This window comes from Grampus griseus, assembly GCF_964374135.1.
Source record: "Grampus griseus genome assembly, chromosome: 1".
NCBI classification, from domain to species: Eukaryota; Metazoa; Chordata; class Mammalia; order Artiodactyla; family Delphinidae; genus Grampus; species Grampus griseus.
In genome coordinates this window covers 135,337,876-135,365,597 of record NC_139017.1, presented here as the reverse complement: position 1 = coordinate 135,365,597, position 27,722 = coordinate 135,337,876, and the positions used below count along the sequence as shown (strand labels likewise).

General features: G+C 44.1%; 1 protein-coding gene across 5 annotated transcripts in view; it reads right to left on the bottom strand.

Moving 5' to 3' along the window:
• The window catches only part of DAB1 (DAB adaptor protein 1), a gene marked incomplete at both ends in the record, with an annotated part of 276,391 nt that overhangs the window by 52,899 nt on the left and 195,770 nt on the right, over positions 1-27,722 (bottom strand). For 3 of the 5 annotated variants that reach the window (XM_082670059.1, XM_082670057.1, XM_082670060.1), the window contains 5 exons: positions 5,954-6,013; positions 13,308-13,373; positions 14,954-14,992; positions 15,470-15,589; positions 16,211-16,342. In XM_082670059.1, the coding sequence (XP_082526185.1) occupies positions 5,954-6,013; positions 13,308-13,373; positions 14,954-14,992; positions 15,470-15,589; positions 16,211-16,342 (417 nt within the window). The remainder of the gene's footprint in view (positions 1-5,953; positions 6,014-13,307; positions 13,374-14,953; positions 14,993-15,469; positions 15,590-16,210; positions 16,343-27,722) is intronic. The other 2 variants (XM_082670058.1, XM_082670061.1) reach the window with 1 other exon arrangement.

Here is a 27,722-nt window from a genome sequence, read left to right as displayed (position 1 = left end):
CAGGGCACTAACTTCACAGGGCCAGCCCATAACTTATTGCTGGGCACTTCAGGGTGTGCTCCTTTAAAGCCAGGTGATAATAATGAAGATACGAATGGGGCCTGCGGGGTACACAGCTTCGCAGCTGAGCTACTGGCAGCAAGACGATGAGTTAAGTACATAGGGGCAAATGGAGTGCCAGAGGAGATGAATGATTCTGAGGTCCACCACTGTAGTCACCTTTCCAATACAAGGATTCCCTTATAGAACCATCTATCTGCTGCTTGAACACTCCTAGGGGCATAGAGCTCGCTACTCTGAGAGGCTGTCCCTTCTGAAAATCAGCTCAGATGCCTGAAATTTCTTTCTCATATTGAGCCCAGTTTTGCCCTCTCTTGTCACTAAACTTGAGCCTTTCTCTTAATCATAGGACAGCACGTAAAATAAACAGAAGCAACTAGTACATACCATCCCTCAATCTTTACTTCCACAGCGTCTCATAAAAGCAACCCCTCACTATCACAGGAAATGTTTTCACATTGCCGCGTGAGTCTCCCAAAAGGCCTGAGATGTTGGTAGTGGACGGTCATCCGTTCCGCTTTGCAGTCCAGCGAAAAAAAGTCTCAGGAAGTCGAAGTGATTGACAAAGGGAGGAAAGAACCTCAGGGAGGTCTGATCATTCCTTTCAATTTCTGAATCCGTGTTTCACCAAAAAGAAATTAATGTCGAGGTCAACGTATCCATCTGACAATCTGTGTCCTTCCTATTTACCACCATGCCAAACTTTTCAGAATCTCTCTTTTGAAGGCCGGAAAAAGTTCAGCTAGAATTCACCGGCTCATTATTACCAATAATTAGAAAGTCTTTTATGCCTAATACAACTACATAAAAGGCTTTTAAACTGGGCAATTTAAAAGGTGAAGGATAAAAGATCTTTTACAGCTGAAAGAATATTACATGAGGGCGTAAGCGGAGGGGAGAAGAAAAGCGCAGAGTATTTCTCATGCAAAAATGGCATAAGTCATACTAAGATTTAGGCCTGTGTCGTTGAAACAGTGTGACCTTCACGGTAAGTCTCAACCAAGTTCAGTGCCGCGGGGCATAAGAGGGTCTGAAATGGGCCCTTCAGCAGCCTGTGAATGCCCCGCTGTGGAACTAGATCATGTCCAAAGGCTAACAGAGTGCAAAAAGCACTAAATAATGAACGCAGACACTTTCTTCCCTACTTAGGAAGGTGCTTTTTTGACATTCCCAAAGAGGCCAGGGTATTTGTCTAAAAGAACATGACAGCATGGTCAGTCAGCTGGCAGAAAGGGAGACTACCTGTCTTCCCCCAACGTCTTTGAGAGGGAAATTGATGAGAAATGGATGAGAAATTAACCAGGTCTGAGTGCTGCTAAGTAAAGGCAGTATGGACTCAGGAGCCAGGACCCCAGTAATCTGCCCAGAAGTGCTCCCATGCCTCATCTGCCTGTTCATATCTTGTTCATCCTTTAAGGCTTTGCCCAAGTTGTACCCTCTTTCCTGAAACGTTCCTAACTCTAGCCATCCAACATCTCCTGTCAGCAAGCATTTATGCCACTGGATTTCAGAGACCCTGACATAGAAATAGACTCACATATTGAAGATACAGGAAAGATTAGCCCCTATGCAAAGCTTTTGACTGCCTGGACCAGGAAGGGATGAAATGTATATTTCTAGGAGTGAGTGGGATTAATCCTTACCTGGGCTTAGAGTTCCCAGGAAATGGTGGAGGGGAGCAAAGCATGACCTTAAGGACAAATCTGCCGGAAGAAGGGGCTATTACAGGTGCAAAGTAAAATAAGCAAACAAAAGCATCCTAACGTGTTATTTGACAAAACAGAACAAGAAAAGGGTCAGTACATCTGAGCATCTTATGGTCATGGGACAAGGGGGATGTAAAACTACCACAGGGATGAGTAAATGTGAGGGAGTGAAGACATGGAATTGGCTTTCTGCCTAGACCTGGGGCCCAGCTAATCGAAACAAAACTTTGCTCCCGTAAGTTGATGCACTGAAGTGGGTAAGAATGCTGTAACAAACATAGTGAATTCTAACTTCTGCTGCCCTAAAACTCTGAAATCCCCAATACATCAAATATGCCACCTTACTGAGGATATCTCTGACCATGGAACAGTGATGACGAGCCACTAGACAGAGGTCTAGACAGAGGTTCTAGAGCTGAGATCAAGGGATCCCGTCGGCTTCAAGGACTACAAAAATTTACATGTGCACACACGTTTCTTTCTGGGGAAAGAGTCTACCAGCAAAATCTCAAAGAGATCAGAAATCCCAAGAAGAGTTACCTTAGGGATAGTGATGATTAAAAGTGATTCCTGTCCTCAAGGAGCTCACAGAAAAGTAAGGAAGGCAAATAGAATAATAGCTCACAGCTACTGAATCCTTACAGTGCACCAAGCACTGTGCCGATTCACATACTTAAGCCCATTTAGTCTTTAGGCAAAAACTACACAGGGCTGTCATTAACCCCGAAGTCCAATGGCTCACGTAGATACATTAAGAGAAAATAATCCTTTATGATCATTGCAAAGAGAAGGACAGAGGTATCCCAGAGGGGCTGATTACTCTGGGGTAAGAAAGGCTTCCCAGAGGAGGTGTGTCATCACCTAGAATACTTGGCGATCCCCAGCTCCGTGAGAACCGTTGGCTGGTACCCTGCTTGTTAGAGCAACAAATGGAAATGTTTGCATTTAATCTACTCCATATCCCCACATAAATGTTTCCTTTAATCTTCTAAACAAAGCTACAAGGTAGGCGTTACTTTCTTTTTACGTATGAGCACAGTAAGGCTTAGAGATGCAAAAATCTACTCAAGGACCCTTAGTAGGTGGCCAGGATGAGAGCCACACCCAGATCTGACTCTGAAGACCCGGTGGCCATTTCTTTTGGGGCTGGTTGGTGGCTTTCCCCAACCACAGCCCCAAGCTGGGTCCCTTATTAGGACTCCACGCAGACCCGTCCCAAGGAAGAAGAAACCAGGTGGTCCCTAGACCAATAGGCCATTGGGCAGTCTCCCTTCTTGTGGGAAACTTGTGGGAGCCCCAAACTCCCTGGAAGCTGCCTAATATGGCCTACTTTGGTTGTCTTTGGTTTGTCTTTCTGGGTAAGGAGCAGGTGGTGAGGGAGCAAATAGTGACAACATGGCAGGGATTTTCGGGGCACAGAGGTATCCTAGGGAAGGTACGCTCAGCAGAGAGGCAGGGCTTCCGGGGGGAACCTGGAACACAGGGAGATGTCAGAGCAGCGGGGGACATGGGGTATAAAGCACCTCTGGGAGGTTTAGGCAAGTGGGACAAACTTTCCAAAACATCGACTATTATCTCCTCAAATCATCTTGCAAGCTAGGTTCCAAAACCCCTTTTGGAAGATGAGAACACTGAGACTCAGAGGGGCAAGAAGACCTATCAGATGTCCCACAGGCAGTAAGAACAGGAACTAAGATTCTAGCCGCATCCATCTGCCTCTAACTTGAAATTGTGCTTTTCACTTCCTGCCTCTCACAGGCTTTTATTAATACTCAGGTAGTTCATGGAAAAGCCATCATCACCATCAGATGGTTCTAGGACTTTATGGAAGAGTGGGTTGGGAGCCACTGCGGGCCATTCAGGCAGCTCCGATATTTTCCAAGCAAAACCTCAGTATGTATCGTTAATGACTATTTTGGAATCAGAATAACAGGGAATTCCCATTAAAAAAAGTAGCAGGGATTATCATAAATTCCTTCTACGGGGTAGAGCCATTCATATATTTATTATATATAATAAATATATACTATTCCTAGAGCAGCTGTGAACCAGACCCGGGCTTGCTCCTGGTAACACAAGGACCTCAGGAAGCTCCTGGAAGGAACGAGGAAGAAGAATAATTCCAACACTGTGTGGTCAGAGGTATTCCTGGAAGAATGAGAAAGTCTCCCCAAAACACAATGCTTGACACTAAGCTAGGATGTTGGGGGAAGGCGTGACTCCCCCAGGAAACTGTAGAGTTCCATCGAGCTGGACCAGGAGAGGGCAGGTCAGAGATACAGAGAGGCTGGGACCCGAGTGCCGGGTACGTCAGGCTGAGGAGTCTGAAATTTTTTGTTTTTTTTTTTCGGAGCTATTAAGCATGGAGGTGGTGTGGCCAGATGGGTTAATAACTTCGCAAAACCAAGGTGGCAAATGGAGCATGTTTCCTCCTGTTAGGGGCAAGTGAGGCAATTTAGGCACACACTGAATTGGAGGGAGCTGTGTGATAGGGGCTGGACCTAACTGAAACTCGAAGCGCAGACCGGTGTCTCCGCGACACGGAGGCTTGATTAAACGCAAAGGGCTCGGGGAGAAAAACTGCTCTTTCCCTGCGCGGCACCACGCTGCATGCCTCCTACTCTGTTTCCAGGCTCGGGGTTTTTTAAGGGGCTGGTATTCAGACATGTCTTTTCAGTAAAACTAATGTGCATTGGGGTTTTGGAAGCAGTATTTAGGTGGGATATGGTGGTTTCAAGGTATTGGCAGAGTGGGGCAGAGAAATGGACGTGGATCCGAAAGAAAGTTCACTAGGAAAAAGGGGAGCAGGGGGAGGGGAGGGTAAGAAGGGACCAGAAAGACTCCCAACTGGGGGAATCCAGAAGCTCGAATCAGGAAGGCGCAGCAAAGGCTCGTCTTGCCCCTCCAGCCATTCAATGTTTGAATCCCTGCTCCCTGCCTCCGCCCCATAATCTTTCTGACAGGTGGTCTCCAAGGCTCTGCGAGTATAGCTCCAGTGACAGGGAGCTCACTCCCTTGGGTGCCAGAGTTCCACCCTTGAGCAGCTCTCACTGTCAGCAGGTCACCCTCACTCGGAGCTCGAGCTGGCTTTCTCGTAGTGCCACCTACTGGTCTCGGTTCCAAGAGTTGGCTGGTACAGAGCAGTATAATCCCCCTTCCATTTAACGGCCCTGTGGATGCCCATCTCCATATTTATGGTTTCCTTTCTCCAGGCCCTTTAGCTGCCCCTCATGGGATGGGGTTTCAAACGTTATTATTAATCTCATCTTGAAACATGTGGGATTGTCTTTATGTCTCTCACAGTATGGGGTCCACAACTGATAACAATGGTCCAGATAAGGTCACTTAGCCTCGTAACAGCTCTGTTAGGACCAGAGCTGGGATTCTTGAGGGTCAGCATGACTTCAAAGCCCATGCTCTTTCCGCTCATTGTTGAATGAGATCAACAGTGACTAAACGCCCCAGTTCTTCTTACATAAGCTGTGGCAAAGTCACATGGCCCCCTGCTCAAGAGTCTGCACTGGCTCCCCAGGGCTGCCTGGATTATGTGGAGGGTGCCTTCTGACTGCCAGCTGAAGGCCTTAAATATGGTTCCGAGCCCAGCAGTGGCACAGAGCTGAGTATTTTCCTTTGTGTCTCAGATTTCCAGGAGTCCCACTAGCAGATGGGGTCCAGATATATAGTGGGCTCTCTGGGTTCTCTGCGAGCCCACGATACCTGCTACAGTGTGCTGCCCACTGGCTGGACCCTTATATACTCCAAAGGCTTTGGCCAGCCCTCCCTCTGACCCTCTGAAGCTTCTCGACCACTTTCAAACTGGGTGGACAACTCTCTTCCTAGAACCAAGAACTGTCCCCTGCTTGACCAGGTATAATGAAGTCTTTGGCTGGAGACTTTTTCCATAAAACACCTGAGACTCTGAATCCCTTGGACACAGTAGTTTGCATGATTCAACTCATTTCCACTCATGGGGCCAGACTTTCATGCAGACAGGCACCCCCTCCTTGACCCCATCATTTCCGCCTCATGCCCCCTTCCCCCTGACCCACTGAGGAGCTCCCCAGCAAAGCCATACAGGTTGGGACACGTACCCAGAAGGGCGGCTCCCTTCCTCGGACTGCAGACGTAGATAGCGTCAACATAAAGCCGGTCATGGGAACCCAGCAGAAGGGAGGAGATATACTTACACTTACAGGTTGACTTTTTGGCACATCATAAACACCTTCCTTCTTTTGGCTGGTGGGAACCTATGGAAAAAGCAAACGTGACACAGTCAAAACACTCTGGTGCTACGCTTTCCAAGAACCAAGCAACCAGGCTTCCCCTCCAACGGCTAAGTATGTGTGAGCGCAGCCCCTGAGGGGCCCAACTTCCAAAAGAAGGGGCTGCTGGGATCATGAAAGCTGTGGGTGAGGTTCCTTCTCTCAGGAAAACTGGAGGACGAGAGGGGGGATGTGAATCATTCTACAAGGGTCTGCCATGGGGCTCCTCACAGAACCACAGAATAGGAGGCAAAATGCAGAGACCTCAGAGATCACGGGGTGGAAAAAATAATCCTCATCTCACCGAAGACAAAAATGAGGCCCAGGGAGGTGCTAGGAGTTGCCTAAAGTGATTAAAAACAGTTTGCAGTGGAGCTTGAACTAGTCCATGCTGATTTGAGATGCAGGGTATTTAAAATACAGTAAATATCAAGGTCCTAGGACAAAGTACAGCTTCTGTTGGGATCATGTACAAACCATCTGATAATCACCAAAGGTTTCTGCTCAAGAAAAGGGCCCATCAATGGCAGGAAAAGCGTGAGCGAGAATCCAGAAAATCACTGACGGTGGTTTTTTTTTTTTTTTTTGCGGTACGCGGGCCTCTCACTGCTGTGGCCTCTCCCGTTGCAGAGCACAGGCTCCGGATGCGCAGGCTCGGCGGCCATGGCTCACGGGCCCAGCCGCTCCGCGTCATGTGGGATGTGGGATCTTCCCGGACTAGGGCATGAACCCGTGTCCCCTACATCGGCAGGCAGACTCTACTCCCGCTACCAGGGAAGCCCTCTGATGGTTTTTAACACTTATCTGTAACTTCTTCCCTCCCTCTCTTCTCTTCCTCATCCATCTGCTCTTATTGGGCCACGTGGTAACTATCAAGCCCTAAGCAGGTCACTTAGCTCCTCTGAGCTTCACTATTATAAACTGGAGCTACTGACTCTGCTACTCGCTCAGGTTACTGAGAGGATCCAAGAGAAAAGAGAGTAAATAATCAAAAACTATTAGGTACCATCATACTGTAAAGTGTTCGAATGATCATTTCTTTTACCATTGATACATTATGTAAATACGTATCTAAAAACATATGAATAACTGTGGATGCGTGAGATACTTTTCAGATCAGTCAATCAGGGGCCTTGCTCTGAAACATTCCAGTTGGAAAGCAATCACTAGTTCATCCTCAGCAACTAGCGAAGCTTAACGCAAACCTCCATGGGAGGTAACAGCCAGCAGTGGTTTTCTAAATGTCTGATAACCTGTCTTTCTTTCCATCAGACAGAGAGCCCCTTAAAAGCAAGCACAGTGCCTAACAGCCAGTAGGCATTCGGTAGGTGTCTGCTGGGTAAGTGTACCATTGAGAATTGTAGAGAATAGTGAAGAAAAAGACAAAGTATCTTTTAGGCTGGGACCAGCTAATCACACCATTCTTCTTAAGATAAGTAAGAATTTGAGCTTATTCCTTGAGTCCCTTTGTCATTTTCACTCTCATTTACCTTAAAATCCTTACAATAACCCTAAGAAGTTGTTATTATAATCTCCACTTTACGTAGTAGAGAGTGAGGCTCAGAGTTGTTCGGGAAATTTGCCCAAAGCTTCAAAGGTGGTAAGTGATCAGATTCAAATGTAGCTCATTCTGGCTCCGGAACAAGACATTTATCGCTAACAGTATGAGCTAACACTGCTAGGGCACTTTCTGTGTGCCAGGCATCACGCTAGACATTTGTGTTTACGTACATTCTCATTCTCAGTCTTATCAGGTGAGGATGACAATCGTCCCCATGCTGCAGAAGAGGAAAAGGAGCCCTGGAGGGGGTCCCTCAGTCCGTGAACGGAGAGCCAGGAGCTTAAGCCTGGGCGGTCTGCCTTTGAACTGCTACAGCACATACAGCTGCAGCCCACCCCTGTCCCCACCATTCCCACAGCAGTTTCAGGTGCCTCTTGTCCTCTGACTTCACATCCTACACTCCCAGAAGCTCGTGCACATTCTTGTGAAAAACATGACTCTGAGTGAGCATGGCTGCGCAAAAGATGTACTTTCAGAGCCGCTTCTGCAAACCTTACTTTGCTGGTAGTCCATGAAAAATGTAATCTCTTTGCTCCTGATAAGTGAGCTCTGTCTAAAAGGAATACCCTAAGAATGCCTACAGAGTCCTTGTTAACGAGGGCCAATAAATTACCAGCCCTCACTTTTATTTTTTACTAGCTCACCCCTGCCTGAGCAAAACAAACAGTGTTTTTCTATTCGCTGTAATTCACTGCTCACTATGGGCACTTAGCAAGTTGAACCACAGCTGACTCTCAATTATGCCTGCAAATGGAGGAGAAGCAGTGGGATGGCGAAACCCAAACTGTGCATAATTGAAAAAAGCTTTTCTGCTTGGTTGTCCCATGGGTGAGATATCAATCTGCCTGTTTTTCCTTTAAGATTTATTTCTGCCGGGACATCTTCTTGGGAGACTTGTCTGACTCTCTAGGACTGATTTGAGCCTTTCTCTGTACTCTTGTAACCTCTGGTGCATCCCTTCATTAAGAAATAAGTTACCAAGAACCTATTAAGTGTCACGCACTGTGCTTTACCCAGGACAATGGTGGCGAACAAGATGAATACGGCCCCTGATTTATCGGCGCTCCTTGACTTGCTGGGGGGAGATGGGAAAGTCATCAGGCTATTGAAGGAGGGTGTAAAATGTGCTTTATCTCATAAAGGAGCTGTCCAACCACATTGCAGCTTCCTGGTCACTCTGAATTCCGACTGATCTATAAGCTTGCCGAGGGCAGGGCGGTTATATTATTATCCTTGTTTCCCCATCTGTAAATGGAGTTTAAACAAGAAACTTCTAAGCATCAAACATTTACCACATGCGTGCTGAGGACAGAACACTAGAAGAAGCGCTAAAAGGATGAAGGCCAGAATCCTGATTCTCATCTCCCCCGGCTGGTCCATCCCGTCTATAGACCATTTCAGTAACATGATGGTGTGCAGAGTGATAACAGTTCTGGACCAAAAGGAGGCAGGAGGTCTGGTTCCTAATCCTGGCTCTGCCACAGGCTGTGTGACCCCGGAGAGGTCACTTTGCTCTCTGAACCTCAGTTTCCTCATCTGGTTGTCATGAGTACCCAAGGAGTTACCTACAATCGCCTTGAAGGTGGGGACCTGGCTGTGGTTGCTATTACATCCTCATGTGCCTGGCACAGGCTAGGTGCTCCATACATACTTACTTTTTGAATGAACGAATGAAATTAGTCTAAAGGCTATATACATTAAGGACCATCCATACAGAAGACATTTTTAGTGCAGCAACATATTAACAGGATGGAGAGACAGGTTAAGAGCTGGGTGACACAGGATTAGAGACATATCATTTTAAAATAACAATATGTGACATCCTGGGTGATTAAAAATGATTTTTGAATGAACAAACTTGGAGAATGTGCCCTTGGTGAGCTGTGATTTCGCTTAGGCTGGAAGCTTGTTAACGTATGAAAGAACACTGGGTTTAGAATCAGAGGCTCTGGCCTTGGGCCCATTACTTAAGTATGAAGGACTTGAATTTCTTACATTTAAAATGATGGTCATCACAACTGTTCTCATCTCACGGAGTTACTGGAAGGGTGACGGGTAAAAACGCTCTGTACCGTGAGGCTCTGTGTTGTTTTCAAAAGACAACTGATACTTTTTTCTGAGACATGCAAATAGAAACACAATTATTATTATTAATCCGGTTTGGAGAATGGCACTACTGAGCCCCAAAGAGAGGTGGCATCTACTCAAGGGTCCTTCCCTCCCTTGTGTTGGAGGGACAAATAGCAAAGTCAAGGGAGGCTGCAGCTTTCCGCGGGGCTCTCTGGCAAGATGAGGAGAGCGAGTCATGTTCTACTTCACTTAATACATCATCGTAAGACGTCTCGAGCAGCATCTGATATTGATGGCATTAGGAAGTAAAAGGAACTGACATGTACACAGAACCTACTATGTACCAAGTGCTGTCCTGGTTGCTTGACATCTTCACACCACTTCTAGAAGCAGAGAATACAGTACCCTTATTTTGTAGCCCAGGAAATTGAGATACAAAAGTGAGGTACCTCACCGGAGGCCACAGAACAGTTAAAAACTTAGGCCCGAAAACAGAGGATAAATAAAATCAAATCTGAGACTACCCTGATCAAGCTGAAGTATAAGAAACATTGCAATCTACTCGGGAGGCATGGATACGGAACACTTGTAGGCCCTACCAAAACCCTGAGGCTCCCAATAGCAGCTCCCTAAGAGCCCAGCCTTATCTTTAGGCCCAAGAGCTTATCTCTTGTTAAGCAAACTGAGGCCCAGCGGACTGGTACCTTCGTATTAATGATGGACAGATGGGAAGATCCTGGGCATCAGAACCGTGAAAACAAGTGCGATCTTTAGATAGTGACTTGAAACCTACACAGAATCTACTTGTAAAACTCAGCATCAAAGACATTCTAAGCTGAAAAGAGCCTTGGATTTATTTTCTGTACAGAGGTCAGAGAGACCTGGCTACGAGTGGGGGCTTCTACCTCTTGCTAGCTCTGTGACCCTGGGCAAGATACCTTACCTTTGCCAGGCTCACTTTCCTCATCTGTAAAGTGGAAATAATGATATAAGGGACTTGGGGCTGCTGTGAGACATAATAAGATACTGCATGTAAGCGCCCATTCACAGGGACCTGGCTCTATAATTGTTACCAAACCCCGCCCCCCCACCCCCCATTTCCAAGCGTCTTGTTGCTCTGTAAAGCAAGCCAGCATCTCCTCTAACAGTCCTATGATGAAGCACTAGTTGCAAAGAACAGAAAAGGGCCATGCCCGAGAGACTCTTCAGTCTTATTTGCTCATTTTACAGATGAGTAAACTGAGGCCCAGAGAAAGAAAGGAATTGAAAAGGTGGCTTAATTGCTGTGGATTCAGTGTGTGACCGGGATGAAGCCTCTTCTTTACAGCCTCCACGTGATCTTGTTTCATTCTCGTGCCAACATGTGATTTAGGGAGAAGTTATTCCCCTATTTTACCATTGGGGAAACTGAGTCGCAGAGAGGGCAAGTGTCTTGCCCATTACCCCTCAGCCAAATGTAGTTGGTGACAGAGCCAGAACTATACCCCAGTTCCCTGCTTGCTGAAACCGGTCCTTCCCAGTACACTAGGCTGCCCCCGGAGAGTCCCCCGCAGGGCACAATGGGAGCCCTGCCAACTGTAGCTAACTCTGAAATCACGAACCTCTTATATTGAAAAGCCTAATTTTATTTTCAAAGGTGCTCCCTCTTCATAGGACGACTGGTTAGTGGTTTCCTCTGGCCTCATACTGTAACTGAGCAGGACCCTGTGGGGTCTTCCCTGGACAGACTCCTCCCCCATATCCTCTGAAAGTACCTAGATAATAGGATCTGATATACATCTCCTGAGCTGTTTTGCAGATGCTAAAAACTCCACCAAATTGAAGAAATTAACTACTTGATGACCATGAACATGTAGCCCCAAGACCCACTGATGCCTAAGGATTGATACTGTGACACCACCTTGTTACCACACGATTAGTCAATCAGAGAATTGTGCACGAGCTGATCACATCCCCGCCACTCCCCTCCCTCACCTGGCCTTTAAAAATGCTTTCCTGAAACCCATTGGGAAGTTCAGGTGTTTTGAGCACCAGCTGCCCTGGACTCCGTGCTTGGTGTCCCGCAATAAACTCGGCACTTTCCTTCACCACAACCTGGTGTCAGCAGATTGTCTTTACTGCGTCGGTGAGCGGATCCAAGTTTGGTTCAGTAACAATACTGAGACACTGCAAGGTTGTACCTTAAAATCTGACATTGAGGACAGACATGCAACTTTTCTGTTTAAAGATAGAAACTTCGTAAGCAATGATTTTAAACAAAGACTGAAAGCGCAACCTCACACTTGAATCCAACCCAGACGGATCCAGTGGATAGAAATAGATTATTACTCCATAGGGCTGGTTAATCCAAGTTGTTGGTAGAGCTAACATTATATTTTGGTCATTTAGAATTCTGTGCATTTGATGGAAATTGAAAATCTGTTTTACTTTTGTTACATAAGTAATGCATGCCCAAGGTAGAATAAGAGACCACACAACTAAGTAAATTAAGGAAATTAAAATCACTTATTTAAATACATTAACAATTTTCCTGCTTCTATAATGTTTTTATTTCAAATTAGGACTAAAATTCTAATTAGTGAAACTGGAGGTTGTCATACTTGTTTGGTGTGCGCTGTGCTGTAGTTACTCAGACTCTTTGATGGAAAAGCAGAGGGGAAGCAGCGTGAGTCCCGCCTTCACACACCTGCCTGGGTTTGATCCCGGCTCTAAACAGCTGTACAGCCCTGAGGAAGCTACTCAACATCTCTGAGCCTCAGTTTCCCTCTGAGAAAGTGGGATTAAAATACCTATTTTATAGTATATTTAGGAGAATTAACAAGGTCAAAAGTGTGTTCAGCAGACTTGTGGTTGCCAAAGGAAGGGAGTTGGGGGGGAAGGATGGGGAGTTTGGTGTTAGCAGATGCAAACTATTATACAGAGAATGGATAAACAAGGTCCTACTGTATAGCACAGGGAACTATCTTCAATATCCTGTGATAAACCATAATGGAAAAGAATATGAAAAAGAAAGTATAGATATGTATAATTGAATCATCTTGCTGTACAGTAGAAATTAACACAACATTGTGAATCAATTATACTCCAATAAAATTTAAAAAAACGTGTGTTCAGGGTTCTTCACATAAGCAGACATTTAAGAATATTACTTTACCTTCGCTTCAGAAGGGGTAAAACTTTAGCTAGACTTTCTTTTATTCAGTTAATATTCCCAGTGTTGTCTCCAAATAGCATTTTTGAATTTGGTCTTCATTTTCAGTAGTACAGTTGACTTTTTAAAGAAATTCAACAGCACATTCTTTTGAGAAACGAAGGACCCTATTATATTCCGGACAACAACCCTCCCGTGGATTGCTTTAGTAAAATGGAATGTTTGATTTCTGAGTCAACTGAAAATAGTTAAGCTCCATTAAAAATTAAAACACTGTACCCAGTTGGCCATTAACCATGTCTACAATCAGGCATGAAAACTACTGGTAAATGGCAGGGAAGTGGGAACCAATTCATGTGAAGGTATTTTAACAAGCCCAGAATGACGAGAAGAGCAACATGGAGCGTGTGAGTGAGGAGAGAGCCCGTGGCTGTTCAGCCCCTTCTGTGCACTTACTGGTGGTGGTGCAAAGGCAGGAGAGGAAAGCGGTTTTATACCTGATAAATGTTTTCTTCCATTTCGGGATCACGGATTGGCTCGTGTCCAGCCTCAAACACAATGTACTATGACGAACGGCCAGAGAGGAAAAGTCAGAGGGGAGAATGAAAGAGGGGAAAAAAAAAGCATTTGGAATTCAGGATATAAATCGCAGTGAGCATTAAAGACACAGGCACAGGAGAAAACACCTTAAAGAGACAACTGAATTACTGACATTCCCAATGGCCTGACACATTCCTGCCTCTTCTAAGGAAAACTGTGTCCAGTGGTCAGCCCTTTAGCCATGTCTGCATAAGCCCTCTGCAGACCTCTCTGGGGATATAACCTCTTCATTCAGTGGCATTTATCTCGGCAGTGTCTACGTGTGCTGGCACTGCTGAGTGGGAATGATATCTCCTGGGATCCCAACTTTGCAAGCCCTGGGTTACAGTGGTCTCTCCCTTTTGCTCCCCAAGGTCCAGGGTCATATGCCAATTCTGACTTTGCTCAGAAGCTCCAAACTCCCTCATCTCATAAATATCACTTTACTTTACATTCTCAGTTTTAAATACCGAAATCAACTTTTCCACGTACATGTTTCAGACTCTAAGGGACTGGGCCATTTCAAAAGGGGCAATGCTCGTCACTCTCCCAGCCCACGAACCAGGGGCTGAGCTCATATTATAGACAAATCCACGCCTCTGGCATTCTAAAGCAAGGCCTGCCGTCCGGTGCACCTCTGACTTTTGTTTGCCATCTATGTCAGATACTTCTTCTCCTTCAAGTTATTCGGACTCTATTACTTTTTTATCCATATTATTTTCTTTTTGTCATAGCAGTAGCAGCTCTCTGGGTGAAACTCTGCATTTATATAGAATGCATGTGTGACACACACACACATAACCCATGTGTGTCCCAGTAAGAAATGTAAGTTTCAGATTGTCTTTTATGTCCCACGAGTCAAATGTTTGGCTTTGTTCTCTCCTTGGGAATAAGCACAGAGTGGGAGAGGCCTCCTCTTCTGCATCTGTTTAAGCAGAGCATATCCTTGAACCCAAGAGAGGCCATCTCTACCCACACTTAGGCTGCAACCTTGAAGAGAGCACAGAGAAAGCTACGGGCAGGCATGTCTCTGGGATCTCCCTTCCCCCACTCACAACAGCCCCTGTGCCATGAGCCAGGGAGTCAGGGGGCAGCCTAGCCAATCGGGGGCCCGAGGGACTTCTCCTCACAGCCTTTCTCAAGCTCGCAAACCGTCCTTCGGGTTTGTGTTCAAATGTCGCCAAAATGTCAGTCCCCATCTCTGGTTCTTAACTCACTGAAGCCACCTCATTATTCAGAGTCTCTCTAATGAACTCGGAATATTCAGGAAACTCTTGCAAGCATTCAGCTCTGGGATCAAACTTCTACAGATTGTGGAGAGGGCTGAGGCAGGGCAAGAAGGGAGAAGTCTATTTCCAAATCCCATGCTATTGATGCCGGCCAAATTTCTGTTAGTTTTTATGGAAATTCGCTCCTGGAGGGGGTGGCAGCCCTCACCCTCAGAAATAATCTTGGTCCCTCTCCAGGCTCTGCAGCCAGCGGATCCTTCAGGTCTCTGATAAAATGTCTACACCACAGGCCTGGCCATTCCTGACCCTCGACCCCAACTAGTTTCAGAAATTACCTGGTATACAGGATCTTCAACATCCTCTTCCAGAATTGTCTACCGCAGAGTGAGGGAAGGGAGGATGCAAAGCAGAGGATATAAAGCGAGAGATGTGAGACGGTATTCAGAAATTACAGGACAGTGAAGAAACCAGCTCTGGGTAGGAGAGGCTGGCGGGTCATTAAGGCAGAAAACAGGCAGAAAAAAAATGAAAACCCCGGTGATATTTTACCATTGCACAATCATCTCCAAATCTGATCCCACCCACTGCTAATAACAGCAAACGCAGTTGGGTTTCCTTAGGTCTCCTCCCCTGAAATCTTCCCCTGGTTTCAAGACTTCACTTTCTCCAACACGTCTAGAATCTCAGTGAATAAGCGCTCATGTCTAGTGGCTTTGCTTTCAGTCATGTACACGGGAACCTTTCATCTTTGTTTATTTCTACTTGGCAGCAGGAGGAGAAGCCTTGACTGTCAGTTTTCACATCTGTTTATTTTAAGCCCCTGTTGTCTCAGGATAAATTCACAGGTATACCTGATACACAGCTTGTTCGCATTGCTTGTCCTTTTGTGCCTTTTTTTCCAATTCTTCTCTTTGCTTCAATTCATAAATAAGTTGAAAGAGATCTCTCAAGTCCAGAATAACGGGTTCAGCCTGGAGTAAAAGGTGGTAAAGCACGTTAATAAACGGGTGGTTACTAAGCTGCAGCGACCAATTTTTGTTTTTGCTGGCTACAACCCGCAGCCCTTCCTTTTTCTATTAAACTGCAAGCATTCCGTCTTTAATTAATTCTACCTTGTTACATTGGTTTAGCAAAATTGCATCTAAGCTAAAGTTCATTTCTTCAACTAATTATATTTGCAAATTCATAACAATCATAAGCATAAAAGACACTGCTTTTATTTATTAGTAATTTCAAATTCGATAAAGTTAGGGTAGGCCTTATGCAAAACAGCTATTTGTTTCTTCTTATTTTCTTTGTAAATGAGGCTATGAACACAAGGAAACTTATTTGTATAGTGTGCCTCCATCCAGCTTAATCAGAAAGGAAAACAGTTATTACGAAATACCCATTAGGAAAAACAACAACAACACAACTGGATGGGCGTGAGCATGCTTCTTTGCTCCGAGGCTGTTCATCCTTTCTAGATGGGAAGCTGAGTGTCAGCATCGCTGAGTCATACAGCACAGTGGGCCTCCGAAGACCAACAGTGTGGCTGTGCTGTCCCAGGAAAGGTACAAGGAAAGGCGTCCTCTTCGGATTGGGATACTCACCGCCTGGGCTGTTTTTATGGCCACAAATCTGTGATTCCCTTCCTTCCCACAAACGTAACCGAAGGCCCGGTGATCTGTGATGTCCTTGGCGATGTAGGAAATTTCGTGAACAGCATGATGCTGCTGAAGGGCCTATGGAAAACAAAAAGAAGAGCCTATTTCAGGGGACTTGCCCTCCGAGCTGTTGATCAATAAGAGATGTGTTTCTGCTACATGTGAACAAGCCCGGAGGGCTCTGGAAAAGCTGTTTGGTCCAGATGGAAGGAAGGAGAGCTGTGCCTGCCCTTGAGAAATGGAGGCTTCCTTCCATGGTCTTGGTGCTGTGACCAGAGAGAGAAACAGGATTGTTCAGATGCTGAAAGAGCATCTGGCTCTTTTTTCTGCTCGCCAGGACCGGTCAGCCTCACTCAGTGGTGTAGGCTCCTGCCACATCTTTCTTCATGATGCAGCCCAGTCTAAGTTCTGGATTGATATTTAGTACATTTACGTATCCAGGGCCTCTGCTTGCCCTGCTGGAAGATGTACATTGCACAATGACAGGGGGTGCCCTTCGCATTCAGAGAACCACAGATGTGCGTGGTTATAACCATTTTCCAAGAGGTGGCGATAGAGGGACTTGAGGATCAAACACTCTTCTCTGTTTTGCCCAAGTTCACCACACCTCTGAGGCTTTTCATGGGTTGGTCCTCATGTCCGCAATGCCTGTTCTTTTATCCACCTGCCGGAATCCTATTCCTCTTGCAAAGCCTATTTGAAATAGCCGCACCTCTGTGAAACCCCCTGATCAAGGCTTGCCTTCCCTTTCCCTGCAGATGTGATTCCTCCCACTTCTGTGTTTCCCTAGAGCTTTAGTCTATAGCGATATTGAAACTCCTGATGGATTCCTCACACACAGCTACCCTGGCTCCTGCTTTCGTAGATCTTCCTTCTCTGATACATTTGCCTAAATCCCAGTCTTCCCCACCAGCCTCTGTCTTCTTCACCTTTGCCATCCTAATACCTTGCACTGCGCCTGACCCACAGTTGTTGAACTAAAGTAAATTGGGATTGCTGATCAGTAATTCAAAAAGCTTTTGATATTGACCTTCCTGCCTTTATTATCTAAACTTCAACAAATAATACTCACCATCCTGTTAAGTGATGGTGATCTTTACGGCCATTGTTCTATATTAAATGTTCCTAAGGCAATCCTCATTGAACAGTCCTCTGTATGTATCTGTGCGTTGTACGATGTGCTTCAAGTCCTTACAAAGGACCTTTTCATTATCCAGGGTGTTAAGAAGCTTGCATTCTAGCCACTATATGCGAACACAAGGCACTCACTGTACCTCTCTGGATCTCCGTGTATTCCTCTATTAAAGAAGAACTCTGAACCAGATCCATGGCTCCTAACCCAAAGCTCTGGATCTACTGGGGTCATTAAAAGTAATAAAAAGAGGTACCAGGCAATTTTCAACATTTCAAAAAGCTAAACAGAAATGTATAATTATCCCTCATAAGATGACACCTTTCACTGTGCACGCAAATGAAAGCGCCAAGTTTATCTAGAACCTTATCCGGCTACTGTTGTGCTCCTTAGCTCCGTATCTGGCTACTGTATACCGGCTATCCTTAGCTCATCTTGGAGCAGATTCTCTTCGGCAATTAGTGATGGATTCAAATAATGCAAATAGGAAAGTGAATGATTATAAATGCTTTTTTTTGTGGTGAACAAAGTTTCCCACATTACTAAGTTTGTAGAGGGAAGGAGAAATGTAACACAAGGGGAATCTGGTTACGAAAATGTTGGGAACAACTGGAGTACATTTTCTCCCAGGTCTCTTTCCATCTCCCCGGATCCTTTAGCCATTTGGATCTCACATCACACAGCCAGCCTCTCAGGACAGTGGGCACCTGCCTCTCATGAAGGCCGTGGTCTTGGTTCTGAATTATTGGCCCTGACCTTCCAAAATGTCCATTCCCCAGCCTGTTGCCATCTTTCCAGGCTTCTGACCTTAGGAATCATTTCTGCAGTAGAATTTGCTGCTGCACCTTTCCCTTCCAGAGTCTGGCCATTCACTCATTTCTTTACTACTCTTGGGACCCTCCAGGTGGCTTCAAGCCTGTCCAGGTTGCCCAGTGTCTACTGGACATCATGCTTGGAGGGTGGTATCACTGCCAGGTCACCCTAGCCCCTCAAGTGGCCATAAGACAACTGTATAATTCTAGTGAATTTTCACACAAAGTTGGTGAAGAAGGAAGTATTTGTTAATAAAATGATCAAGATCCATTTGTTCCTGTTTTATTAAGAGAGCATATTTAGCTAGCAGAGAAAAACTCCTCAGAGAGCAGTAGCTTTTTCATGGTGTTAATGATGTAAAATCGATGAGATTTATATTCACGAAACGTGGGGGTATTGATTTAGAGGCTTTTGTGAGCTCGAATGGTACACAGGAGGGAAAGCGGGAGACAAAGGCATCCTCCTTCTCTCCCTTTCCTGCAAGTATCTCTTTCTCTGCATAATACGGTGAATGTTATCCACATCTTCTATTGAATCAAAGTTTGACGACAGTACTTATCGATTGCCAAGTGGAATATTGCTCTAAAATTAAACCACAATTACAAGTCTTCCTGGTGGAATTAGATTTGGAGATGATTGTGCAATGGTAAAATATCACCTACTAGGCAAGACGGCAGATGGAGATGTTTTAATTTATCTGGGAATGCTCATTAAGTGTTTTAAAATCAAAACATTTTTAGGGCCTGATGATATCTAAAGTTGCCTCGCGAAGTGTGGCCGTGTGTGTGCGCGAAGTGCTGAACAATATTTGTAACATTACCTTTTCCCATAGTTAATTTTAGGACATGTTAAAAAGGATTGTTCTGGAAGAGGCTCATTCATTGGGAAACGAAGAGCCAGTAAGGGGATACGTCTCCACTCTCTCCAGCCTTAATCATGCACGTGTCATACAGATCCTTGGAAACACAAACATATTAGAATCCTGCTAATCCCACATCATCACATTCATCTTGGCAACACAGAGGACCTTGTAAATACTTGTTCACTGAGCCTCAGAATTGCTCCATGTCTTCAAACAAGTTTTATCAGCACAAATCAAAGACAGTTGGAGCCAGAGGAAACCTAAATATTGTATAGTTCACCTCCGAGTTTATTCATGAAAGGACTGAGGGTCAGACTGTGCTCTGGCTGGACCAATACTTAACCCAGGCCCCACTCTCCCTATTCAGGATGACGAAGCATTGAAAAGAGGAAACAAGACTATTTAGAATTAAGGTTCCTTTCCTGAGACTCCTGGGTCCCTAGACCAACAACAAAACCATGATCTCTGATAAGCTGGGAGGAAGAAAGGGAACTGGAGGAGGAGGTAGAGTTGAGGCTGTTCTGGATTCCAGCAGGATTCTGAGGTCAGAAAGGGTCATCAGTCAGAAGGTTTGGGGTCAAGGCCAGCTATCAGGATCTCAGCAAAAAAGGTCAAGACCGCATGGTCTGGAAGGGGACTCTCGGGCTTGGCTACCTGTGGTATCTGCTGAGCGGCCAAGGCCACAAAGGGGAGGTGAGGCCCTTGGTCACAGGAGAAAAGGACCGTTTCATCCCAGGAGTGTTTCTGTGTGGAGTTTCTGGGGCGCCATGGGTTGTTCTGGAGGTGCAGAGAATCCTGGGCCAGAGCAAGAGGGAGAGAGTGGGAGAGGGAGAGAGTGGAGGAAAGGCAGATTCTGGGTGCGCTTCTTCCACCCTTCCTTTGGAAAAGAGTTTTTGTCTTGGAAAAACTTAGTCTAGATATTAAAGCACTGCCCCCAAATCAAAGCAGGTATTTGATTTTCAAGAGTCTTCCAGAACACCCGATCTTTCCACTACCACTTCATTTACTACTCCTACTCCGAACCCTCTCATTGAGGATGAAAGTTATTGCTGCAGAATTCCAAGGCCAATTCAGAGAATAACCTCCCCAACCCAGTCTGACTTTCCTCCCAGGGGTGAAAATAATCTGAAGGGCTCATCGTCCCCCTTTGGGTTCTGGACTTCCCCACCTCTGTGCCATTACGCGTGTTGTTTTCTCTGCTGATTGCCATCTTCTTCCCCTGGCCCGTGTTTCATCAACTCCACCTAACTATATCATCCCTATGCTCAAGGCCTAGCTCCAAAATCCTGCTCATCCAGGGCACCTTCCCTGACTCCCCTGTTTCCCTTAGTAACAATTCCCAACCCTAGATTTCATTGGGTTGCATTTTTTCCTCTATGTGGGATGCTCCACAACTTCTTAATTTTGTTACACATTTCTCCACGCATATAGCTATTCACACGGTAGGTATTAATGCTTATTGAGTGCCTGTTCTTTTCTGGATCTCATGCTAACTGCTACACCTACCCAAAGGATTAAAACACAGTCCCTTCCTCAAGGCCCTTGCAATCTCATAGAACAGGCAGGCAAAGAAACTAACAAGCACAATATAAGAAGACAAGCTTTAGATTAAAGGGTTATGTAGGGTCAGAGCAGGAATGGGAAGGGGCATCAGGGAAGACTTGACAAAGGAGCTGAGCTCGGACTCAGTCCCGAAGGATAAAGGGGAAGTCCCCAGAAAGTCAGGGGGAAAGGGCATTCTAGGCAGAAAGAATGTGGCACGCACAGGCCTCTAGGTCCTGAGAACAGGACATTTGGAGAACATCTGTGCATTTGTTTTCTCTCCACTTTGGGGACGTTAGCTCCTTGAAAGAAAGATCCATGTCTGGTTCTCCTCGGTCTTATCCTAGTCACTAATACTGTTCCTTTTGAACAATAAGTGCTAAATAAGGTTTCGTGAATTAAAGAAGGAAGGAAGAACCAAGCTATCCAAAGATGTACACTGCACAAGGCAGTCACTCAATAAATGCTCAATGATTGATTCAATCAGGTTAATTCACGACGTTTCACATAGGATTCATTCTGTAAACAGAGGGTTTCTCATCTGATCACCATTTTTCTCTTAGCATTTCCATGAGCCATTTACCAATGTTTAAATGAATACCAAATTGTTTGCAGGGTTATCGTCTGACAGGATAAATTACAGAGAAGACTTAATTTGTAGTATGGTTCAATACAGCCAATTAAATACAGTATGGATTAGAAAGTCATCTGCTCAGACTTTACCATTAGCTTTTTTTAAAGAATAAATGCTACCCTACTTAGCCTTCATATTATTATTGTGTGTGTGTATGTGTGTGTATGAGAGGGTGTGTTTTCTTGAGGCTATATTCTTCATGGGGGGGGGAACACCCATCAGGATTCAAGTGAGTTAATAAAAAAACAAAACAAAAAAAGCAGACGTGCAGATAGCCACAGAACAAAAATAGATACATGAAAAATACACTGCTTCACACTATAGGCAGTTACAGTAGTTAAAATCTCACAAGACAAAGAGAGACCCAGGCTCATTATAAAGGCCTTTCTCTTTTCCAACATATTTTTGGATGCATTTGCTGCATGGCAGTGCCAACGAGGCTGGGAGGCAACCCCTGTACCAGCCCTCAGGCACCCCATCATCAAGTGTTCAACGGGGTAGGTCAGAGTGAATTCTTTCCTAAGTTCCCATCCTGAAATCTTCTAGAACGTTTTACTCAAGGCCAAGACCAAAGACCCCAGTCTCTAGCTGAAGAGGCAGCCTGATAACAGAGGAAAGAATATGAACTCTGGAGCCAGAGAGAACACGATTCAAATCCAAGCTGTATCACTGACTGGATGTGTAGCTTTGGGCATGTCCTGTGAACTTCCTGAGGCTTCTCTTTTTGTATAATATGAAGAACGATACAGAATCCGAAAAGTTGCTGGAAATATTAAATTGATTCATATAAAATATACCAGATACAATTGAGATGCCACTTTTCGCCACCAGAATGAAAAAAAAACAAGATAATACCCAGCGTTGACAAAAGTATGGGGAAACATACTTTCTTGGGCTATTGGTTTTCTATTTGTACAACGGGACCAACAGTGCCTCTCTCATGGTTCTGTTAGGAAGACGGATGACTTAGTCTGGTATATATAAAGGGCTTGGAGCAGTGCAAGGCACACATTATAAGGGCTATGTAAATGTTGGCCATCATGGTTATTTTTGTTATTTGTGGGAGTGTGATTTGTTGCAACTTTTCTGGAGGGCAGATTGGCTGTACGTTTCAAGGTCTTAAGGATATGCACAAACTTTGACTTATGATTCTTCTTGTAGGGATTCAATTATCTGCAAATAATGTAAGATGTGGGCAAAGACTTGGATACAAGATAGTCCCTGCAGTGCTACTGGAATAGTGAAAAATTAGAAATGTTGAGCATTAACTGATTGGTTGAAGTAACTGCACTTTGCTATAAGATGAAATAATATGCAGCTAACTGAAAATCATCTTGGGAACGTATGTATTTTTTGCTGCGGAAATATATTCACAACATGGTACTGAATGAAAAAATAAAAGCATATTACAAAACAGTGTGTTCAATATGATCCTGTTTTTGAAAAACGTATGATTATCCATATATGTATGTGTATAAAAAGTCTGGGAAAACATCCTGTAAAATCTTAACAAGAGTTCTCCCTTGAATGGTGAACTTATTTTAAAAACTGGACTTTTTGCTTACTTATACTAATTTTTTAAAAAAATTATACCTATTTATACAAGTTACATAAAATACTAAGCTTCCTGGACTTTTCTATATGGGATGATTCTTTAGTTTGTCATGATGTATATATGGATACTTTATATATATATATATATATATATATATATATATATAAATCAGCTCCAGTGTGTTAGCAACAATATCTTTCTTTTCTCATCTTATCCTGAATATCAAGTACAGTGCCTGACATATAGTAAGGATTTAGTACATATATATTTTTATTGTGGAAAAATAGACACAACTTGAATTACAATTTTAACCATTATTAAGTGTATGTTTCTGTGGCATTAAGTACATGTACAGCGCTCTGCAACCATCACCACCACCCATTTCCAGAACTTCTTCATCTTCCCAAAGTGACCATCTGTACCATTAAACACTAACTCCTCATTCCCCTTCTTCCAGTCCCTGGAAACCACATCCTATGTTCTGTCTCTAATGACTTTGTCAGTACCTATTTTTAAATGAATAATTTGAATGAATGAATCTGTCAGTAAAATCTTGAGTCCAAGTCTGTCCTCGAACCCCCTCCCCACAACCCTACTGGCTCTACTTCTGTTTCTGTAACACTTGCTTTCCTCAGCTGTTAAAATAAGGAGGTTGGCTTCAGTAAATACTCATGTCCTTTTTTGCTCTTAACACTTCTTTTGAAACTTTATAACAAGACAACAGCTATAAAAGGCAGCTTCTTCTTAGTAACTCTCTAAACATATGTTATAAACACACAGCTCTGGAACCATGTGAGTAAAGTTCTTGCCTAAAAATAGGGAGATGAACTAGTTGTACTAGCTGAGAGCATTCCAGACCTATGATTTAGGCTTAAATTTGTCTAATAGGCAAAGTGGAGCCAGGTGTGCTGAATCAATTAGCAATCACCAAAGTGACAAGGAAGCGGATTTCTGCTCAGGAGAAATAAAAACCACCTTCAATAGTAAAGGAGCTTCTGTGTGAAGCACTAATTTCCTAACACTGGGGTTCAATCAAAATTCTACAGCCCATGACCGAGGATGTGCTGCAGCGTAATCACAGTTGGTGGCGAGCTGGACTAGCTGTCCCCTCTCTCATTCAATTCACATTCATGCCTAAAAGCCCTTCGGTACTCGGATACACCAGGCCCTGGAAATACTGAAATAAAGAAGATGCGGTCTGAGCTCTCAAAAGCCAGCAATACGTGTAATATGTGTAAGTCAATATGTGTAAGTCAGGGGGCTCCTCTTTTGTTTCCCACTCAGAGTAGTTTGTATATTGTGTTGTCCTGTCCCCATTTCCAAAAGGCATGTCGTGTGATGGAAGGATTTAGATCTCAGCTTTGTCGCCATGTGCAAGTCGCCTTACCTCACGGAGCCTCAGTTCCTTCATCTGTACAATGGGAATGTGAAGATCACTTAATGTGTCTAGCAGGGTATCTGGTAGACAGTAGGCTCTGAATACTTTGAATCTTCTCCCAGACAACTGAGATGGCGTTCCCAGAAAGTATTTTAATATATCAACAGACCACAGCCAAAGCCTTAAATCAAACCCACACACAACTGAAAACTGCCTGCTCCATCTCTCACCCTTTTCTTCAGAGACGAGAAGAAAAAACACATGTGTGACCCTCACCCAGTGGTAGCCAAGACCAGCTTATCTGCTCTGCATGGCTAGGTCTGGAATAAGGAGGCTCAGACTTCTGCTTCCTGGTCTCCTGTGCTCGAGCTCTGATTCCAGGGCCACTGCTGCCAACCTCTGCCTAGATCTTGAGGGGGCACAGAACAGTGGAGTTCTGCCCCGTGTGGCGTGTCTGGGCGTGGCTTTTCAGCATTGTGCGACCCAAATGGATCTGACCCGTCAGGTGACAAAGACACATGCACAGCCCTACCAGTTCGAAAGTCGGGAGAGGGGTATAGGTTTAAATGCAGGTGGTTTGAAGAAGGGATGTTTAATAAAGACTTTGATTTAATCTCGAAGAAAAAAAAAGATCTACTGACTATGTAACATAGTGTTCAATTACCAAGCATGGTTCCCTCAGGTCAGGACTTCCTTAGAACTCACAGGATAATAGTCTTGGAATAACCAGAGGGTGGTAAGAAAGTCTTCTGGGAAATCGGGTCACCAGGAAAGAGAAAAGAGTTGAAAGAGAGAGCTTTAAACTTTATGACATCATCTAACAATCTGGTTCCCACTATCCTGAGAAATTTAACCTTGTAGTTTTCAGTTATATAATCAGTGAATTCCTTTCGTTGCTTAAGACTGAAGTGAGTTTTTTATTACTTGCAACCAAAAGATTTCTGAACAATACAGTGATCACCATTATCCCTATCTTAGACAGGAGGAAAAAGGCTCAGAAAGAAGTGACTTACCAAGGGAATATCAGGCTAACATGAGATTTCAGTAAATCTCATTGACACTCAAGTCTATGTCTGGTTTATTGTTAGCAGTAATTCGTATTGGAATTGCAATTTTGAAATTGCTTTGGGTATATGTTAGGATAAAAAAATATATAAATACACTGTTATTAGAAAGCAAGCTTTTCAGTCAAAGAAAAATGAGATCTACATGTAAAAGTTAAGAAATAAGCCAATAATTGTAAATTGGAATTATCAATATGAACTCATCATTTAAAAACTATATTATTAGCACTGTTTGCAGAAACGGACTAGAAGCAATGAAACCCCAGGGGCAACGAGCACACCTAATGCAGCTATTTATTATCTAGATATCTATTGATCTATTGATCTCTTAACCTATCTAAAGAGAAAGAGAGTCAGAGAAAGCAAGTATGGTGAAAGGTGAAATTTTCTGTTTGTTTGAACATTTTCATGGTAATACGTTAAAGAAAAAAATTACATCTTAGCATGCTCCTTTCTCTATCTCCCATTCCTTTTTCCTCTCTCTGAGAACAGGAGAGACCAAGGCACTGAACACTTCAACGACTTAACTGAAAGTAGGCTGCAGACAAAAGGCCTTTATCAAGTGCACCTCAGGCAACCACTGGTCCAAAACACAACGGGTTGTTCAGCACATTCACAAGAGCTCAGTATAGTGCTGCCAGTTTTCTTTGTTCCTTCTTGCTTCCCCAAGGCCAGCATAAATAAACATCAGTCAGTTGTGGTTCTATTTTCAACAACGTTTTCAAAAGTTCAGGTTGAATAAATATGGAAACAATTTTATACTTCTGAAATTCTGGGGAAAAAAATATCCCAAACTTGGAATATTCTCCAAATATGCATAAGGATTCAGATTTAATTTTCATTATATTTTTTAAAAGGGTACTATCCAGAGAATGACTACTGTGTGCTAGGCATCGTGCCAGATACTCTACATATGTAATCCTCCTTTATTTCACTCACCTGACAACCTTACGTATTACTTCCCCTCCTTTTACTACTGAGGTTAAGTGAGACACAGAGAGGTTGAAGAACTCAACCCAGATCACATTGCTGATAAGGTAGACCCTGGATTGCTGCCAGGTATGGCTGGCTCCAGACCCCAGGCAGCCTCTGTGCACTTGAATACAGCTTTGAACGTACTTCAACTGCCTCTACTCTCATTCTCCTAAAGTTCTTGTTTTTATTTCTGTCTCTTTCTGCATGAAGAATCCTAATAACCATTGTAGGTGTTTAGTAACGTAACCAATGATTTCAACATTTCAGCTTACGGTGTAAAATTACCATAGCAAGTAGGTAAATGAGTGTGAATGAATGGAAATGAAACAGCATGTTTTGCTACAAGTCACTGCAGAAACGAGGTCATTACATTTCATGGAAAATTACTTTTTGTGTTGTAACCAGTTTGAAATTAACCTCTGCCTTGGTCACAAAGAAGTCTTGCATGCCAGACAGAAACTTACAAGAAAGTGATGTGACTAAAATGCAGCCAATGGGAAGAATGCTGGATTAGGAGTGAGGAGGTTGGTGTCTTCATTTATAAATTGAGGTGGATAGCAGGTGGCGGTAGTGGTGAATACGGCTTCTAAGATCTGTTTTAATAAGACACTTGGATGCTGGAGAAACACATGACTTTGAATAGACACAGGTCAGCACTTGAAATCCAAATCTATTCATACTACTTGTGTCAACTTGGGCAAATTACCTAGCTTCTCTGAACCTTAGTCTCCTCATCTGTAACTTCATTCTTTTGGAGGGAGAACTAAGTAAGACCCTGGTACCCTGCCTGGCACCTAGTGATGCTTAATAAATGATTCTTCCTCTCCAGATCAAAGATGCTGTTCTGTAAATCGTTTGTGATCGTTACATGTTGAATTGTAGCCTCCCAAAATTCACAGGCTGAAGTCCCAAACCTCAGGACTTTAGAATGTGACCTTATTTGGAAATACAGTTGACCCTTAAACAAAGTGTGGAATAGGGGCACCAACCCCCGACTTCCCCCCCTACCCCTGTGTGGTAGAAAAATCCATGTATAACTTAACAGTCAGCCCTCTGCATCTGCGGTTCTGCATCTGCGGATTCACCGACCATAAACTGTACTGCAGTATGTATTTATTGAAAAAATCTGCATATAAGTGGACCCACGCAGTTCAGACCCATGTTGTTCAAGGGTCAACTGTAGCCCTAAAACTTAAGGGCTTCAGAATGCAACCTTATTTGGAAATAGTGTCATTACTGAGGTAATTAGTTAAAATTATGGCATGCTAGAATAGGGTGTGCCTCTAATCCAATATGACTAGTGTCCTTATGAAAAGGGGAAATGTGGACACAGACACATGGACTGAATGCCTTGTGAACACGAAGGCAGAGATCCAGATGACGTGTCTAAAAGCCAAGGAACACCCAAGACTGCCAACAAACCACCAGAAACCAGGACACGGGCCTGGTGCAGATCCTCTCTCACAGTGGTCAGAAGAAGTCAATCCTGCCAAAACATGGATC